The following is a 19,143-nucleotide window of genomic DNA, read 5'->3' on the forward strand; positions in this document are numbered from 1 at the left end:
ATGATAAAAAACAATACTAAATTACAAAGTCAAAGCCAAATAAACATATCAAAAAAGGTCTGAAATCCATGTATTGTCATTCTAATGTGCAAAAGTCCAAAGTCATTAGGAGTGAAAATCCATGGTTCCCAAATTAGTTTTCAAACAAAACTTAAAAAAGGAATAGTTCCACTCCTTCCACGTGTTATGGCCACAGATATTACACAGTAAGACAGCAAGGCACACCAGGACACTTTGTTCTATAATGGGATCTGGTTGGGTGTTTATCAGGTTGGCCATCCTGACTATTGAAACCAAGACATGGTCATGGAGCTTGGTCTTAACAAACAGTCAAAGCATTTTAGGATCTGCTTGAAAAGTGGAGTTAAGGAATTGAACCACCAACCCTATGAATGTTGTATGACCCTCCTGATCCAAAGCTGACCTCACAGAATGCATGGCAACCATCTTTACCCCAGTTGTGATTAACTGATTTACCGCTACATAAATGCTATTGACCAATGTGGAGAAGACAACCAGAGATGCCTCTTCAAAGCAATTTTGAATATACAGTATAATACACCTAATCAATGCAATACAAAGGTGCATGAACATACAGTGTGCTGCAAATCAGTGCAGCTCTCAGACAAGAGAATGCTGGCAGTGAGAGTGGAATACCGGTATTTTGTTTTAGGGTGTGAATCAGTTTTGCCCCAGAGCTCATTTTAATGCTACTACTGCACATACTGGGAAGCCAACACCTATATCAAGAGTTGTTTTCAACAGGTAACAACAGCTCCACTTTTGTTAGAACAAGAAATCTTTTAACTCCTGGTGTTCTGCATGATCTGTAGCAAACTGACATTAACACAAGAGTCGGAATTCCTTTTTAAAGGTCAAGCATTTCTTAAAAGTGCTCATTATGCAATGAATGACTATGACTAATATAACCTGGGTGATAACAGAAAACTATTAAAACACATACAGTATGGCAGGAGTACGAATGATAGTGTGTAAAGTGTCCTCAAGCCCACAAGCTGCAGGCCTGAACACATAAAATAACAGGGTGTGCAACTAAACAAAAAATCTTTAATCACGATTTTAGCTTCAGACTATTGACCTTTTAACTTTTTGTGACATGTATTCATTAATGTGCATCTTAAAAGGAGGCACATTATATCAGCTCTACTCTGCTTACAACTCTGTGCATACAGGGATGTCTATCTTGCTGCCTGCAAAACCAGTTTCCCCCTTGGAAGTTAGGAAGATTTTTACTCTTCTTATTGCACCAGTTAAATCTAAATAATACTTTTACTGTTGGTTTCCACTATTTGAGAAACTGAAATCAAATGAACATGAAATGAAGTGTGTGTGAAGTGTGTCACTCAAAGTGGTCTTAATCTATTTATTTATTGATCTACTCATTTGTGTCTCATCTTGTCATCCCACACCCCAGATATTAGAAACTTCTTTAAGAATTCTTCCATTTTTAAGTTTGTCACCTCATTGTTTTATGTATATCTGAAAGAAAAACCTCCTCCCTGGTGGAACTCAGCCTTGCAGAAAGTTCAGGTTTGATTTTTTCTTTTTCTTTTTTCTTCATCCAGGCTTAAGTGTTTCTGCACCGAAATGTGCACATAGAGCAATGCTCTTTTAACCACACACATCAAACTCAAATGTCAACTGATTTGGCACCTTATGTGATGAATTGCATGTAAAGGCACAAATGTATAGGTACATTGTCTCTACAAGCAACCGATTAAAAACATTGATATTTATCTATGTAAACTGATACTGATTTTATACATTTACACATTTCTTCTGTGTTGCCAGAGGACAAAATGTAAAATGACAGACCCACCCTTTTCCATCCTCCCAGCTCACAAATCTCTCAAGAGAGCCCCCAGCTAATCAAGTAAAGATGCCTTTGCCAACATGTCTTTCCTGCCCTCTCACCCCAGGCGCTGATGCCATTCCTCTGCGCGCACCTGGGTGTGTCGAGTCATTTTACAGGGGTGGCACTGTTACCTGTCCGACAGGATGAGCTGCACTTTTCAGAATCCAGGTAATTGGAGGAGATGCAGAGAGGGTGGAGCCCACTGGGATCTCCTCCCCAGTCCGAGGCAGATAAAAGGCCCCTGCGAACAGGTGGAAGACACTCAGAGGGACTTGACTCTCCTCTTTGTGTGCTCTGCTGCTCTGCCAGAACTCTATCTCTTCCTCCTTTCCTTTCTTCTCAGAAAAAAACAAAACCAGCCTTTGCAACCATGAGGTCAAGCATGAGAAGCTCCAGGACTAGCTTTACAAGCAGTGGTGGAAGCAGCGGTGGTTTCAGTGGTGGCAGCCGCATCTCCATGGGAGGAGGAGGAGGAGGAGGAGGAGCAGTCAAGTCATTCTCCTCTCGGTCTGCCATTGTTTCAGGGCCGAGAATCTCATCTGCCTCCATGATGAGGTCAAGCATGGGTGGTGGCGGTGGTGGAGGTTTCGGTATGGGCGGTGGATTTGGTCTTGGTGGTGGTGGTGGAGGTGGTGGCGGCTTCAGCATGAGCAGCTACAGCAGTGGTGGTGGATTCGGTGGTGGTGCTGGTGGTTTTGGCATGGGTGGAGGTATGGCTATTGCCCCAATCACAAACGTCCAAGTCAACCAGAGCCTGCTGGCCCCCCTGAACCTCGACATCGACCCCAACATCCAGACTGTCCGTACTCAGGAGAAAGAGCAGATCAAGACCCTGAACAACCGCTTCGCCAGCTTCATTGACAAGGTGAGTGCCCCTCTTCTCTTGGCTTTTAAGTTCATGTCCCATCATGACATAAACTGTTCAAATGCAGAGTAGTTTTGATGCATCAGCTCGAAAATCATAGATGAAGATTTGAATGAACAGAGGAACATAAGATATTAGGAGTATGGTGGGTGTTTTGCATACAGTAGACTTAATCGGTTTGTGCAAGTGTGAATAGCTGCAACATACCATCTCTGAAAGGCCACCTGGGCTCATTAAATATTACACAGTCAACGATCCAAACCAGTCATGTGCACACTCGGGGCCTTGCTAAAGCTAACCCTGAAACCATTACTACCAAGCATCTCTGTGTTTTTCAAAGCAACACAGTGCATCACCTGTGGCTTTTGCAGAGAAACTGAAAGCAGACCTCTGCTCCATTTACTTCTTTTTTGACCATTACTGGTCTCTTGCCAACTGCTCCTGTGTGCACAGCTGAGAGGCAGGATTCAGGAAACTCTAGAGTGGTCATATCCAGTGACTCGTTCCTCTCAGTATGAGGGGGAGGAAAGGATCAGGTTATCACCTAGTCCCATGGCAACAAGGACTTGCAAACTTGCAATGGTGCTTCACAAATGAGTAAATGCAGTCTTATTGCATTGTGTAATAAGTGCATTTTCAGTCAAGGCTTGAGTTAATGTCTCAAAAGCTTTTGGATAAACCTTTTGTTACTTATCAATTATGAAGATGGACAATACAATAAGTTTTTTTATCCAACCTTCTGTACTGTCATGTATAATTAAAGATCTTGTGAAGAGGATTAGGGGCTATGTCTCTCAGGTGGAAAAAAACAACAAGAACAATTTGGCCACACCTTTCATGAGAAAGTACCCGCTTCTGCAGTGTGTATACTACACCTTGTTATCTGTCCTTGCAAGGTTACAGTTTGGGTGATAAAGCATTAAGATTATAGAGTAGTAGCAGAAGCAGAGAGATAGAGAGGAACCATTATTACGCAAACAAAATATCTTTAAAGCATCTCCACTCAATCTGATGAGGCAGTCAGAAGCTTTAGTCATGCAATCGCTGATGATTGACGAAGAGAAATTCACTCAGTGAAAGTCCTGGGGGCAGGGGAGTGGCAATGTCAAAGCATTAAGGGGAGGGGCCAGACTGAGGCGTGGCACTACACCTCACATGAGCTTGGAGAAAGAGAAGAGATGTTTCTCATCCACACCCACACATACGAGGGATGGGCTCTACTCTCTGTAGGCTTGGAACCTCTCCAGCTGAAGCTTGCAAGCAGCCTCTGTTTTCTAGGGACAGGAGTTGAAACATGTTCACACTGCTCATCGGAGCAAGCACAGTTCAGTTCAGTGACAATGATCAAAGAGCAAATCATACCAAAGCAGATAAACATTTTTATTGCATCAGTGATAGCAGGCCCGATCATGAAGGAAATACACTGGCAATATGAATCATTCTGAGAGTTAGCTTCTTGCACTGATGCCCCCTCTTTATTATGTCAAGCTGTTGATGCCACCGTCCATGGAAAAATAAAATGTAATTAGCTGAGCATACAAATGTAGAGATTGAAAATGATACAATCCATTATGTTATCCTCCAGATTCACAATCTGATTTAAAGTCATCTAAACTTGTGAAAATGTTTTTTCCTTTTAGGTGCGCTTCCTGGAGCAGCAGAACAAAATGCTGGAGACCAAGTGGAGCCTGCTGCAGGACCAGACCACCACCCGCTCCAACATCGACGGCATGTTCGAGGCCTACATCGCCAACCTGCGCAGACAGTTGGACGGGCTCGGCAATGAGAAGGTCAAGCTGGAGGGAGAGCTGAGGAACATGCAGACCCTGGTGGAGGACTTCAAGAACAAGTGAGTTCATGCCAGAGAAGGAAACTGAGAGTGTCATGTCTTTGAACAGTGCTATCAGTACTGTAGCTGCCACCCGATATCCATCGGCTAATTTCTCCTCCATGTGTTTGTGTCAGATATGAAGACGAGATCAACAAGCGCGCAACCGTGGAGAATGAGTTTGTGCTCCTCAAGAAGGTAAGAGTAGATCCACAATTAAAAAGCTTTTGCCCTCCTCATAAAAAAAACAATGAATGCATTACTGTTTTCCCACTAATCACCATTTACTCCTCCTCCACTTACAGGATGTTGATGGTGCCTACATGAACAAAGTTGAGCTGGAAGCCAGAGTTGATGCCCTTCAGGATGAGATCAACTTCCTCAGGAGCGTCTATGAGGCTGTAAGAAAAAAAAGAATCACAACTCAGTTTACCTAATTGACGAGGCCACAGTAGAAATAGATCTGCTCCCTTTACTCTCTAACTATTTTCATTTAATTTCTGCAGGAACTGCGTGAACTCCAGGGACAGATCAAGGACACCTCAGTCATTGTGGAGATGGACAACAGCCGCAACCTGGACATGGACTCCATTGTTGCCGAAGTCAAGGCTCAGTATGAGGACATCGCCAACCGTAGCCGCGCAGATGCTGAGTCTTGGTATCAGCAGAAGGTAAGCAGAGAGACAAAGTAATTTACCCAAATCCCAATGTGAAGCACACATCCCGTCCGTAGAATCTGTAATCACAGTTGTTTTCAATCCTATCCCCCTCCAGTACCAGGAGATGCAGGTCAGCGCAGGCCAGGCCGGAGCTGACCTTCACAGCACCAAGAGCGAGATTGCTGAGATCAACCGCATGATCAGCCGCCTGCAGAATGAGATCGAGGCAGTCAAGGGACAGGTGAGCTTACAGTCATGTCATGCCTCAACTTCAGTTTCAAATATAGCAATGCATAGAAACCTTTAATACAGTTAAAACCAGATGCTGAACATAAGGGAGACATTTTGAATAAGAAACCTCTTCCACCTTTCCAAACTCACAGCGTGCCAACCTGGAGGCCCAGATCGCCGAGGCTGAAGAGCGCGGTGAGATGGCCGTGAAGGACGCCAAGCTCCGCATCAAGGACCTTGAGGAAGCTCTGCAGAGAGCCAAGCAGGACATGGCCCGCCAGGTCCGCGAGTACCAGGAGCTCATGAACGTCAAGTTGGCTCTGGACATTGAGATCGCCACATACAAGAAGCTTCTGGAAGGAGAGGAGTCCAGGTAAATGCTTAGCTACTTTGGACATTCAATTTTTCCAAACTGTGTATTATGAAGGCAGAATCATTTATTTATGTATCTCTTTGCAGAATTGCCTCCGGTGGCTCAGCTGCAACCATCCATGTGCAGAGCTCAAGCAGTGGCTTCGGTATGTATCAATATCTCTGTACATTTCAAGGCATCTCAAATTTTTAACGAAAACAGAATACAGCCTATAATACAAGAAGATTCACATTTCTGTCACACCCTCTGAAAAATAATATTTTTTATTTCATCTCCAGCTGCTGGCTCAGGAGGCGGCATGGGCATGGGAGGCGGCATGGGCGGCGGCTACGGCATGGGCGGCGGCATGGGCGGCGGCTATGGCAGCGGCATGAGCATGAGCATGGGAGGTGGAATGGGCATGTCCAGCATGTCCGGCGGCATGTCTGGCCTGAGCATAGGAGGCGGCAGCTCCAGCATGACAAAATCCAGCTCCATCCGTCGCTACTAAAAAGCAACAGTTGTCCTTACCTCCACTCTTCTTTTGTCTTCTTTATTTTCCTTGTTTTAGTCCCCACCACTTCTCAACACAGAGCATCTACTGTTAACAAATCCATTGATGGTGCAGCACTCTTTGGTAGATTTAGTCTTTGTGCACTGCTCCTCAGCACCACATTAACCACTGAGTCAGAGATTACATCTAAATACAAGTAGAAGCAGAGAGATTATGAGTCTCAAAAAACAAAGAGCAGCAGATCTGTGAGTCAGTCTTCTTCTTTGATTAGTCAGCCAGGCTGCCTTTTGGTTGCTGGATGTGCTGTTGTGCAGACAAGAGGATACTTGTAGTGTCATGACAGAGAATCCTTACAAGGCAACAATCCTTGCACACAAAATGACAACAGTTGTTTGCACGGAAGGAAGAATCTATGAAGGTAGTCAAATTGTGTCACACTTATGACTCCTTTCTAACATCTCTTCGGCTGTCACACATCTGTCATCTTGATGTGCAGTTTTACATCATCAAAAGCAGCCATACATAACACTTTCCTATCTGATTTTTGGAATTCTCCTTTTCTCTTCCTGTTTGGAGAGAAAATGGGCTCTCCATTTCCATACAACAGGTTTTAATCATTCCTTTTACATCCATTTTCATTCTGAATACAAAAAACATGGTCATGGCTGACTGAGAAAACCGGATTTATTGTGAATTTGTACCAACAAAGAATCTGAAATAAATCTGTGTTCATAATCACTGTGGCAGATCTGTTTGTCATTATTCATTGTTGGTGTAAACATGTACTTTTACACATACTATTTCATGGCGATCAGTTTACAATGACACACTTGGTTGCAATGACTGCTGCTGGATGATTTTATCAGCTGTCTAGCTTGCTCAAGCTAATGCTAAAACTTAAATTGTTGAAAACTCTGACAAACAATTAATGTTTCCTGCTGATGTGTTTTCAAAATAGAAAACTTCTAAAAACCATGTTATCTATAGGCAAGAAATCAACACCCTCATGTAGCTTAATGGTGCATGTGGAAGATATGACAATAACCATTCATCTTGAATGTATCCAGAATATTAGACATTAAAACATAGTTGTTTGCTTAGAAAAACAATTAAACACATTGGTTCTATAAGCTTCCCTTTGAAGAGAAAATGGTGTGAGGATGATAAAGAAGCGATCCAATGCTTGTTTAGCTGCTAACTATAGCGGTGAGCAGGACATATAGGGAGTCATGTTTAAGAGGACAAGGTTGTTTTTAGGTTTGTGCCTTATAGTCCTCAGAAAAAAATATTTGATCTAAATTAAGACAAAATAATTTGTCACTTCAAACAACTGGCAAAAGAAACTGGATATTGGTCAAACCTATGACGCGAAAACAGAATGTGTGTAGGCACCTACAATAAGATGAGTCCCACATGCATGCCCATGCAAACACATGAAAACAACAGAACTCACTGAAGGATGGTGTTAATGGGGTGTGACATGAGAAGTGCTCACTCACTAAAGGATGAAAATAAAGGATAAGATCAAAGATAATGCCGAACTTAATTCATCCAAATGCCCAGGATTCTTAAATTACACTTTCATGAGCTACTGTTTTTAAGTAGTAATAAACTGCTACATTGCTAAAAAGCTACACTGAAAGCAAGGGGCCAGTCACTTCACATTTGATGAGGCTAAACTACAATAAAGCTACAGTACACTACAGAGAAACCTAGTTTGGGTCAGTAAAGCAAAGCTGCTCAGAAAAAGGAGTTATAAATACTGAGAAATGCACATATAAAATTAAATTTGGTAAAGTACAGTCCACACACCAGAAGAAAATAGTTTAGCTTCTTACAAAAAGTGCTTAGCCTACTCATTCACAGGTAGCTACAATAATATTCATGGAAAAGTCCTGGAATGTCAGCTTGGGGTTTCATGCAATAAGTATGGTCTTGATCCTCCTCAGGCTGAGATTCACAAGGTTTATCTCTGACAATGAGTAACACCTGCCTTTTTGCACATGCGCAACACAAAAGGTCAAGTGTGTAGTATGGGGTGCATGATAAATGCATTACCTGTATGGACACGTCAATACAGTGGTTGGAGCTGGTAAAATGAGTTTCAATTACAGCAGAGAGGGAATGATGACATAAAAAGAAATTTAAAAAAATCGGTAGGCTAAATAATTTTCTCCTTTTAAGGGAATTTTACGGAATTAGTTTTGGTAGTTTCAGTTAACTACACATAAATGCCAAAATGAATGAATGAATGAATGAATAAATAATCTTTAATAATTTCAGCATACACATGTTGTTCACTATGATGTGAGCACCATCAAAGAGAAATAGTTCTCATATCCCAGACAAATACCACAAAGTGTATTTGTATCATTCTTTATATTTTCACTCAAATTTAGTTTTCTGTACCTGCAAAGCAACCAGAGATCATCACCATGTTTCCTCCCCCATTGTTTTGAATGATCCAATGCTGTCCTCTAGTGGTAAAACCTTCTCAAATGTTTTAGGCATGTTTGTAATCCTGGTCAGTCTGTGTTAGACTTGGCGCTCTACCTGTGTGCATACATTTTAAAGGCTAAAATACACATCTGTGTAGTCACTAAAATCCTCTTACTTACTTCTTTCTGGTAGAGGATAGGCCTCTCTCACCCTTTGACCTTGTTGTCTTTTAATTGCCCCCTGCATGTATATTGCTACTGGGTCCCACTACTTCTTCAGCACACCTACTCCACCTGCCAATGACGTTCTCACCTGGTAGCATTTAAGTTGGGCTCGTCTCTTCACCTCCAGCGATAGTAACACTGTCAACTACTACACAGTATCAACACTACGGGCAATCTCAGAGAGGAAGGCCAGTGAAGGCTGGAGGTATTATGTTTTCAGGTTGCCCGTCTGTAAAACCACTTGACTTGACTATTCAGTCCATTTTAAAACATCTAGAAACATTCTTAATTGTTTTATCTTTCACTTTATAATTTCATTTTTTCACAGAAATTAAGAAAAAAAAAAAAAATTCAGAACACTTGCAATACCTTCTCAATCCACCAGAGGGCCACTCATTTTAGACTGGAGATGTCAGTTTTATGTTTCAGCTGTAGGCTGGAAAGCATTAAGTTATATTGAGTGTGTGAACTACTGAGATACTGTCTTCATAAAATTCACTACATGCATTTATTTTCTTTTAACAAAGTTTTATTTGAAAACAGTTGAATGGAATGCCAAAAGTAAAAACCATGATCAACAATAAATTCCTAAATCTACACAAGTCCTCAGGTGACATTGCACAAAATGTCCTTTACATATTATGAACATGTTATATGAAAACAAACATAACTGTCCATGTGAGATAATCAATAAAATGTAACAAGCTTTTTTTCTTTATAAACCACAGTTATCTTTTCACTATGTATGTATACTACACACACAGACGCGTACATACACACAATGTAAACCATGGGATGGGTTAGAAAGTCTCAGTGGTAGAAAGTGTACCTTGAGTTGAAATTAATATTGTTTTCATTTTTATTATTTATTTTGTATTTTGTGCTTATTGAAATGAGCAGACAACATTTTATCATAAAGTGGGTCAGTGTTTTTGTTGAAGTCTAAAGTGCAGCCTGACTGCTCCTCTTGGTGCTTATTACAGAATGAATTAATTACTGCATAACTCTCTGTTCCTTATTGTCCTATATAGGCCACAGTACCAAGAAAAACTTCCTTTTAGCATTTGAACTAATTCTTTCTTCTTTTTTTTCATTTGTTTCTCTGAGTTTGACGAGGGTGTCTGGTGTGAAGGAATCAGAACCAAACACTCGGAGGCACCAGTGCATCACAGCGTCCTACATGGCCGTCTTACTGGGGTTGTCAGGGTCGAAGGTCATTATTTCCATGTGGATAAGACCTGATTGGAAAAAAGGGAAAAAGAGAAGGATGGTCTTTATTTTCACATGTATGTGTGTGTACATACAGTACTGTGCAAAAGGTTAAGGCACTAATACGTTAAGTAAAGTGAAGATGCTTTCAAAAATAATGCCATGAATAGTCTTTATTTATTGATGAACTTCATGCAAAGTTCAGTCAACAGAAGAAACCTAAATCAAATCATAATTTGGTGTGACCACGCTTTGTCTTTAAAGGTGTACAGAAATGGCCGTTTGTCCTGTTTGTCGCGCCGAGTTGTCACGAGCTGCAACACGAGTTTACCCGAGTGAGGAAAACGAATTTGATTGGTCGTTATCGAGCGGGCGGGATATTCAAAGCTTGGGGCGAGCCCGAGCTCCGTGTGTGTGTGCGTGTCTTAGACGTTTGAATGACGGATGACGGATCCAATATCAGTGGCTGGTGAATCGTGTACAGGCTGACGTATAATCCGTGCGCCTGCATTATCCAATGCGAAAAAAAAAATACACACTTTCATCCCGGATTTACTCAAAAATAGAATTTTGCACAAAGTTTGGCCTACAACGTCTGAAAGATGAGTTATCACATTAATTTTATGACCCAAAGTGGGCTCAAATTCAATTTTCTTTTCTGTACACCTTTAAAACAGCACCAGTTCTCCAAACACTTGCACACAGTTTTTCAAGGTACTTGACTGGTTCAAGTATCTTGGAGAACTTGCCATACTGTATTTCAAAGGAGGTTAAATCGAAAGCAACTGGACTTAGTTATTTGTCTAGGAAGACGTTTCACCTCTCATCCAAGAGGCTTCATCAGTTCATGTACGCAGCTGACCAGGCTGGGACCAGCTGCGTACATGAACTGATGAAGCCTCTTGGATGAGAGGTGAAACGTCTTCCTAGACAAATAACTAAGTCCAGTTGCTTTCGATTTAACCTCCTTTGAAATACTATGACCTGGACAAATGAGAATATGCACCGGCTTGCCATACTGTAGTTCTTCTGTGGACTGAGGCTGTCTCAGTGTTTTCTGTCTCTTTATGTAATCCCAGACTGACTCGATAATGTTGAGATCAGGACTCTGTGGGGGGGCTATACCATCTGTTGCAGGACTCAATCTACTTCTTGTCAATTAAAATAATTATTTTTGACGCTGGCCACAGCCATTTTTGGTCCATTGTCATGCTGAAAATTTGGGACCGATTAAAGGGCCTCTCAGATGGGATTGCATAATGGATAAGAATCTAAACATCTGAAGCACCCAAAACTTTTGCACTGTACTGTACATTATGTTACTTTGTATTGAAAGAACCCCTGAGTCCCACAGGGGTCCCTGAGAGAGGCCCCTGTTGTGTCAGTTTAGGCAGGTCCTTTATGTGAAACAATGTGACAGCCATTGAATTATTCTCTGGCCTGTCCAACACAGCTATACTTACTCTTCCACTCGCCGATGGCGAGCTCCAGGCTCTCGAAGGAGTCGTCATACGGATCTGAGTCTAGTTCAGACTCCGGATCATGATATTCTGCCAGGAAGGGGTGGGACAGCCCCTGCTTCGCTGTCAGCCTCGTCTCTGGATCCAGCAGCAGCATCCCCTCCAGGAGGTCTACAGCTGGAGGCATCCAGACAGAAAAGATAAAAGTTTCAACACACTGCACATCTGCCACTGTGTCCTATGGCTGAAGCTTCTAGCACAAAAGTTATTTCAAAGTCAAAGTGGCCTGCACACTAGAGTCTCAAGAGTCACTATATCTCCAATGTGTTTAAAATAAGAGTTATTATTGTTATTGTTGTTGTTGTTAGATGTGAAGAAGTAGAGGCAGTTCAATGCACCATTTTCATCCATGGATGGAAACACGTCTTTGAAGATTTTCTTCTTTTGCGGAGGGAGTCCTTGCACATATGACTGTGCCTAGAAAGCAGGTGATAACAGTTATACTTCATCCCAAACAAAGAGCTTATAACATAAAAGAGCATGACAAAAAAAAAAAAAAAATCAATAAAGATACAAAGACAGGTAAAATAAAATATCAATGTTAGGGATTCAAACTGCAGATGTAATCTAAAAACTCACATCTTTGCTTTGCATCTTCTGAACCAATGACAAGTCTGGCGTTCCTGTCAGGTGGAGGATTTTTTTCAGCTGATCAATACCTGCACAAGCTGGTTAAGGAAAACTCTGAATGCACAGCCAACACCATGTAGACTATTGCTAGCTGGTTAGCGTGCTAGCCCTGAACATGCTCTGTTCTTGTCCAGCACAGTGAGCTGAACGTGTGAGGATACTGTCATGTCCTTGGAAAAGTACCTTGCCATTAATCATCTCTGCCAGGATACAGGCGGCTGACCAGACATCCACTGTGAGAGACAGAGAATTTTAATGATAAAAATGTTACATTTTTCACACATATTTTGCCCTAATTCTTTTGTTTGTATGAAAGGAAATAATAATATCACCTGTCTGACTGTAGTGCATCCAGTTGAATATGACCTCAGGTGCTCTGTACCAGCGCGTCACAACATAACCGGTCATTTCACTCTCTGTCTGTCTTGCCAAGCCGAAATCTAGGATCTAGGATTCACAGGTCAAATAATTTTTGTTGCATTTTACTGTCACATCACTTATAAAATATAAAAACGTGACTTAAATGTGAATTGCTGAAACAGATCATTAGCTCAACAGCTTTTTAAACTTACCTTTAATTCACAGTTCTCATTCACGGCAAGGTTACCTGGCTTCAGATCCTGAAATCAAAGCACATAAGGTTTCTTAAAAACCTGTTGTGACTTACAGTAAATTCATTATTAAAAGGATAAACTTCAATACTTTCACTCATTAAAAGAAAAGACTGATGCCACTCTGTATTCTACAGGAAGCAGCACAGTCATCATGAAGACTGGAAACAGTTTTGAGCGTTTCTCTGACTGAAGTTCTACAAGCTCCTCTAGATACCGTGCCCAGGCTCAGCAAAGCTGGACTCAGGCCACACCTTCATTATGCTGGTTTCTGTCATCATCACCCACCCTAACCCACCCACCCAGCAAATGGACGGTTGTCCCCCTCCCCTCAGGTACTGTAGAAGGCTGCAGATTATCAAAGCCACGACATCACGGTTGAAGTCCAGCTTCTTTCCAGAGGCTTTGAGATTGGAATTTTTGTAGATTGACCCTCTGCCCCTCTACTAATGCTGCTGTGGACTCTATGTTGTCTTTTATCCACTTGTTTTTACTGTCACTTTATTGCGCCACTGGGACCTGAGTAACAAATTTAATTCTCTACATGTAAAAGCACGTTTAGACAATAAATGAACTTTGAACCTCGACAGTGGGGCAGCCTTTGACGACTGTTTACATTTGAATCATATGAGATTATGTGTGTAAACATGCAGAACAAGAAAAGGAGTAGAAGAGGAAATGAGTGTTACAATTCAAACATCCAGAGTGACTCCACTCTACATGTATTGTGAGTGTGTACAGCACATACAGGCTAGAGAAAGTGATGTATTATGAAAAGGTTCAAATACCAACCCGATGAATGATCCCTCCAGAATGAATATACTGTAAAGAAGAAGAAGACGATTGATTATAGATTATAGAACACAGACAAATAATACAGTGTGCAACAGTCTACATTGGTTAGGTCTTCATAATCAAATTAACAAAGTTGTTGCTTTTTTTTCTCACAAATGTGTTACTTTGTAAAAAACTGCTGACCTCTCACTTCCAGTTGTTTAATCTACAATGGTCGTCATATGTGCATTCTTATTAATTTTTGAATTCAACTTCAATTTGATCTTGATAATGTCATGTAAATCATCCTCTATTGTACAAATCAGGTCAATTAATACATAAACACTTACCTTGAGTCCTCTTAGAAGCTGGTAGAACAGGTATGTGATGATGCGGTCAGTTAAACGCTTCCTTTTCATAATGTGGCCAAGATCCTGGGCTACAAACGGCATGACCATATAACTAGAGGGAGAAGAACAGAAAGGGGCAAATATTAAGAGAGGAGAAGAGGTACAGACACAAAATGGCCATTAATATTGTAGCTGATAAGGGGTTCTTTGCTATGCTGTCACAATAAACAGCACAAACCAACCAAAACAAACAAGAAAAAGCTTGCTCTCATCACACACAGTGAACTTTCATGCTTGCACACACACGCACGCAGGTTGTCAACAAGCTGCGGCAACTCGCAGAGGAATGTGGCTCCCGACTCACAAGGTTTGGAATTTCTCCAGAGTGGAGTCGGGCGTGAAGACGTCAAGGAGGCAGATCACCTTTGAAGAAAAACACAGTTGATATGACCGCTCATTCATCAAACATCTGGTTTAAAGGTCATGTTTTTCGCTTAGATGCTTCTGTTGCTCCCCCATCTGAGTTTCTAAGGTATCACACCCTTTATATCTTTAATAGACACGTTCATTGCTGTAACATTCATGCAGTGGATTTCCCATAATCCCCTTTAAAATATTTGTGATGTCAGTGAAGCAAAGGAAATACTGTGGTGCAATATAGTTTGATGAAAGTGAGTGTGGCCTATTCAACAATAACTGCTCTTTTCTCAATGTGCAGAGAGCTTCATATAAGTAAGCCTCTGTTAAATAGTGCTAACAATATTAGTTCATAGTTTAAATTTGTTAAGATATTGAATAACAAGAAAACCTCTGTAAACCTCTGCTAAATACATACGATGACAGTTTGTATTAAGCTATGTTGGATTTTTGATGTTTGATGTTATCTTTGTTGTGTTATCTTTATAAACTTCGTGGCCCTGAGAGTTCAAAACACTACTGAAGAGAATACCTGCAAAGGTACAAATGTGCCACAAATTCAGTCCCATAACAAAATGGAAATGTTTCCAGAAAAAGTGATGATCCTGGCCAGAACTTGTTGTTCAATGTCCAATTGTGACTTTTGGAGTTAAAAGCATTGTATAACAAGAGGATCTCAGCTGTGTTTATCCCCTTTTCTTGTTAAGTTCTTTTAAGTTAAAGTTTAAGCCTTAATTTTGATAATGAGAGAGAGTGTATTTGCATGTGTTGTCAAACTACTGCACGTTTGTGTGTTTTCTTAAGCTGCACTCCTTTGAGATCCACTGTTCAAATGGGCATAAACAAAATATATAAAGTTAATGGCACTTATTTATTTGATGTGTCTCCATATGACAGAAGAAGGCTTTTGAATCAAGTTAAAACGCATTGAATTTTGTGCCCTCCAGAGATGAGAGCACTGCCTGTTTGTTTGTCGTTCCTCAAATGTTTTCAGTGAAAATAGTGGGTCATGAGGGCTCTGGTCGGGCAGCATTGATCAGATTATGGGCTTTTGTTTAACAGTCAACAAAGTTTGCTTATCCTTAAAATTGAACCGCCTTTGAAAAAGAGAAAAGGAAAGAGTGAGAATGGAGTTAGAGATTTGTGTTTGTGAGCAAAACTCAAACTGCTCAGTAACTCAGTAACACACTATCTGTATCTCTTGTATAAAATGAGGCAACCTTACATAGTAGAGATTGAGTCTGTGTTTTAGACAGGCCAGTGTAGGGTATTGTTTCATATCAATAAAGTTTTTTCATGTTATTGTGTCCACCTGCTCAACTACCTGGGAGCACTTCCTGTTACGGTCTTACATTTTCATGCTGTATGTGGCGCAGCAGCCTGAGCTCCCTGTAGGCCCGTTTGGTGTGGATGAGGGACTGGAAAGGCCGATACAGCTTCTTGATAGCCACCTTCTCCTTGGTCTTCTGGTCAATGGCAGAGCTATGTGGCAAAAAAAAAACAAAAAACACAGCATTTAACTCACAGTAATATATAAGCCTTGGGCTTCAGCCTATTCCCTTTTCGGTCACTGTATGATATTTTCTTTTGTGTGTGTGTGTATGGTTGCAATTGTGTATAATATCTGCTGGCTAAATTGTTCACACAGAATGGTTGATTTTGATGTTGGTGTTGTATGACCGAAATAAACAAATTTCAATCAAAAAAATTTCAATCAGTATGGAGTCTTTTGTCGTTAGAGGTCTGTCAATCAATATAATAATAAAGCAAGGGTGAGTGACATGAAATAGTGTGGCATCGTGGGAGTTGTTGTCCTGGTTAGAATTTCTCTTGAGGTGGTTTTTCAGGTTTTCTTTCTTTTCTTTTTTTTTTTTTACAAGGAGCTAAATTATAAACAGAGCTGTCATCCTCCCCAAAATAAACCAAGAACTGGAGAAACACAGACAAAAATGAGTTTTCACATTTAAAGCCAGGTGCCAAACAGCAGACACAAGACATTAGGAAGCAGGTGATGATAATCCTTCAAGTTAAAACACAGTTGAAAACGACCAAGGAATAATAAATAAATGTATCCTGAAAATGTGGCTTAAATCGTGACAAATGTATTCATCTATTTTAGATTCTAGTCACAATGCCAACACATAAATACATAGCCCTACTCATTATATGGAGTGTATAATCCTGTCCAGAACAACAGCATCACTTAATGCAAAAACATTATGGGCCTGACAAAAGTATAGACTTAATAGAAGAATTGAGTTACTCTGTGTATACATGTTTCATACAGTCGTATAATAAACAGAGCTCTAACAGTGAATCCCCACACTGTGACTGTGGGATATGATGTCACTGACAGGCGACCAAATGAAACAGTCTGCTACCAAGACAACAACATAGAGGGAGTCATGTTCATGTGGATAAGTTAATCATTATAACATGAAGGAGGTGACCCGCACACAATGGGCTGATCAGCTCGCTCTTGAAGAGTAGGCTAATAGTTGATATAAGGACTGCAAAGAGTGTCTGTTGTGGTTATTGATTAATCTAAGTTTGATCAGTTCATGAATCAGCAATATGTCAGAAAACAAATACAATTTCCTCTAAGTCCCCTCAGACCGAATAAGATAAGAACCTGTCTGTCAGTGGTGGCTTATCATTATATGGAGATGTGAGTGAGATATGCTGGATGCCTGTAGAGGCCGACTTGTTCTTTGTAGGAGGAGGAGATTCTTGTCATATCGGAGGACCTGTATTGACTTGCTGACTTGCCTCAGGTGGACAATAGTGCTTCTGTTAGCAGATGTCAGAGTAATCTGCTGCCTCTTGGACTGCGAGCAGCAAAACCTGGGAGTGGAATGCAGACAGGAGGCCTACACAGCCTCTAGAAAATCGTTTGTGATGCACTGTATTTCAATATTGATTGTGATCAACAAATGCAAGCACTTAAAAAATCTTGATAAAAAAAATATATATATATAAAAAAAATAAATCACTGTAGGCCTTTTGTCGCACATGAATGCATTTGGTCATGTCTCTTCTTGTGCATGAAAGAGTAGAAAAAACAGTATGTTTCCTATGATGAGTTTTACTCTTAGGGTATAAAGCAGAACAGAAATAGTTTTTAGGAAAAGAAAAAGGCCACATCAAAAAAGAAAGACAGTCATAATCTGGTCGGCACATTCCTTGTCAGTAGCAGCAGAAATCCTCTGACCCACTCACCAAACTGTCCCGTAAGCTCCGGAGCCGATCGACCGCAGTGTCGTGTATCTCTCCGGGACGTCCCACGTCGTTTTTTGGATTTCCAGTCTGTGGAAACCGGGTCTGACGGGGGAATCCTTCACGGGAGACTCCATGGCTCTGTTTCGTTTTGCTTTCACGCAGAGTCAGCCCCGGAGTTTCTACCTGACAGGTGAGATGTGGCAGCGGAGGTAAGAGCAGCAGGGAAACGCCTCCAGTCCGTACCTCGACAGCCTTTTCTCCCAGCACCCACACCCTCAGCGTCACACGGGGAGTTGCCATTCATGTAAACTGCAGACATGATTATATTATATTATAAATTGCACACATGCTGCAAGTGTGACATATTCTTTATTGAAGAGATTCTTTAAAGTATGTCCTATATTTCACATGGTTTGAAGCAATCCTGACTTATTCTAATTTTATTTTATTTTTTGAAATCACTTTTGATTGTTTGAATGTCTAATGTCATTTGTCTGTATCATCTATTCTAGACTTTGTGGCAGCTGTATTATGCATGTATTGCCCTCGCAGTGCGTGTGGCTATGCGCTAGACAGTCAGTCAGCGAAAATGTGAAATTATCACAAAAACAAACACAATTTACTTACAGTACTTAGTATTGTATGAATACATTTCAATTAGCATCCATAGATTAGCAAAATGAAGAGTTAGCATGTAGGCTACTGACAGCTGTCAGCTAGCAAAGTATACTCAGTGTAAACATAACTAAACTAATCATGTCTTAACCACAAAAACACAATCATGTAACGCTATTCACATACTTCACAGATATATATTCTCCAAGGCCAAGGCGTCCAACAATATTGGCAGTCTGTTTAACCGTCTGTGCTCACTTTTACTCCTTTTGCATGAGAACTAGCATGTAACAGAAAAAACACAGCATAGCTGGACTTGACGAGCCGAGCGCTCACTCTGACGCGGTTTCTCTGAACCAAAGCGATGGTGGCGATATGCGCTGCGGGAAACCCTGCCATATGTCTATGCCTGAAACGATCAGTCACTGAGCTCATGGATTGACGTGCAAGTTGTAAAATGCTAGAAAGCGGATGTGCGGTGGTTAGCCGACCTAACCACTGATACTGTTACAGCTGTGAGCAACCATATAATTCGTGAATGGTCTTGAAATAATCGGGTTAACCTAAGCTTTCTAACCATGTATAGCATGGGACGTTCAGAACAAGTTGGGCGGTAGCGACAACTTGTTCTGAACGTCCCATGCGGAACGACAGAAAGTGTTGAGCAGCTGCAGGAATCATTATTCCAGCCAGGGTAATTCACCCTCCGAAGCTGAAGGTGGCGCTAATGCGCATAATACACTGATTGCTTACCGCTCTTTGGAAAACAACATAAGAGGAAGGTTTGAAAGGCGAGCAGTGGTTAGCAGC

General features: G+C 41.1%; 2 protein-coding genes across 2 annotated transcripts; one reads left to right on the forward strand and one right to left on the reverse strand.

The window, feature by feature from the left end:
• Positions 1 to 2,150: 2,150 nt before the first annotated feature.
• Positions 2,151 to 7,047, forward strand: LOC310989295 (keratin, type II cytoskeletal cochleal-like). The gene is made up of 9 exons (XM_083976311.1): positions 2,151 to 2,741; positions 4,382 to 4,590; positions 4,707 to 4,767; positions 4,875 to 4,970; positions 5,076 to 5,240; positions 5,344 to 5,469; positions 5,612 to 5,832; positions 5,919 to 5,977; positions 6,111 to 7,047. Exons 1-9 carry the CDS (start codon positions 2,247 to 2,249, stop codon positions 6,320 to 6,322), a joined length of 1,644 nt encoding a protein of 547 aa, XP_083832437.1. The 5' UTR covers positions 2,151 to 2,246; the 3' UTR covers positions 6,323 to 7,047.
• A 3,117-nt stretch (positions 7,048 to 10,164) lies between these two features.
• Positions 10,165 to 17,852, reverse strand: LOC310989265 (mitogen-activated protein kinase 12; the record flags this gene model as incomplete). The annotated part of the gene is made up of 12 exons (XM_083976263.1): positions 10,165 to 10,226; positions 11,661 to 11,834; positions 12,056 to 12,134; positions 12,297 to 12,376; positions 12,509 to 12,580; positions 12,680 to 12,794; positions 12,920 to 12,967; positions 13,751 to 13,780; positions 14,083 to 14,194; positions 14,447 to 14,505; positions 15,852 to 15,981; positions 17,719 to 17,852. The coding sequence occupies 12 exons, from the start codon at positions 17,850 to 17,852 to the stop codon at positions 10,165 to 10,167; spliced, it is 1,095 nt and encodes a 364-aa protein (XP_083832389.1).
• Positions 17,853 to 19,143: the final 1,291 nt, after the last annotated feature.

The sequence above is a fragment of the Trachurus trachurus genome (genome assembly GCF_905171665.1).
Source record: "Trachurus trachurus genome assembly, chromosome: 7".
NCBI classification, from domain to species: Eukaryota; Metazoa; Chordata; class Actinopteri; order Carangiformes; family Carangidae; genus Trachurus; species Trachurus trachurus.

What these genes read in the sequence shown, in the direction of transcription:
- LOC310989295 (XM_083976311.1), top strand. Translation starts at nt 2,247, where the DNA reads ATGAGGTCAAGCATGAGAAGCTCCAGGACTAGCTTTACAAGCAGTGGT. An exon ending in TCAGGAGCGTCTATGAGGCT is followed by an intron (nt 4,971 to 5,075) that starts GTAAGAAAAAAA and finishes TAATTTCTGCAG; the next exon opens with GAACTGCGTGAACTCCAGGG. An exon ending in CTGGAAGGAGAGGAGTCCAG is followed by an intron (nt 5,833 to 5,918) that starts GTAAATGCTTAG and finishes ATCTCTTTGCAG; the next exon opens with AATTGCCTCCGGTGGCTCAG.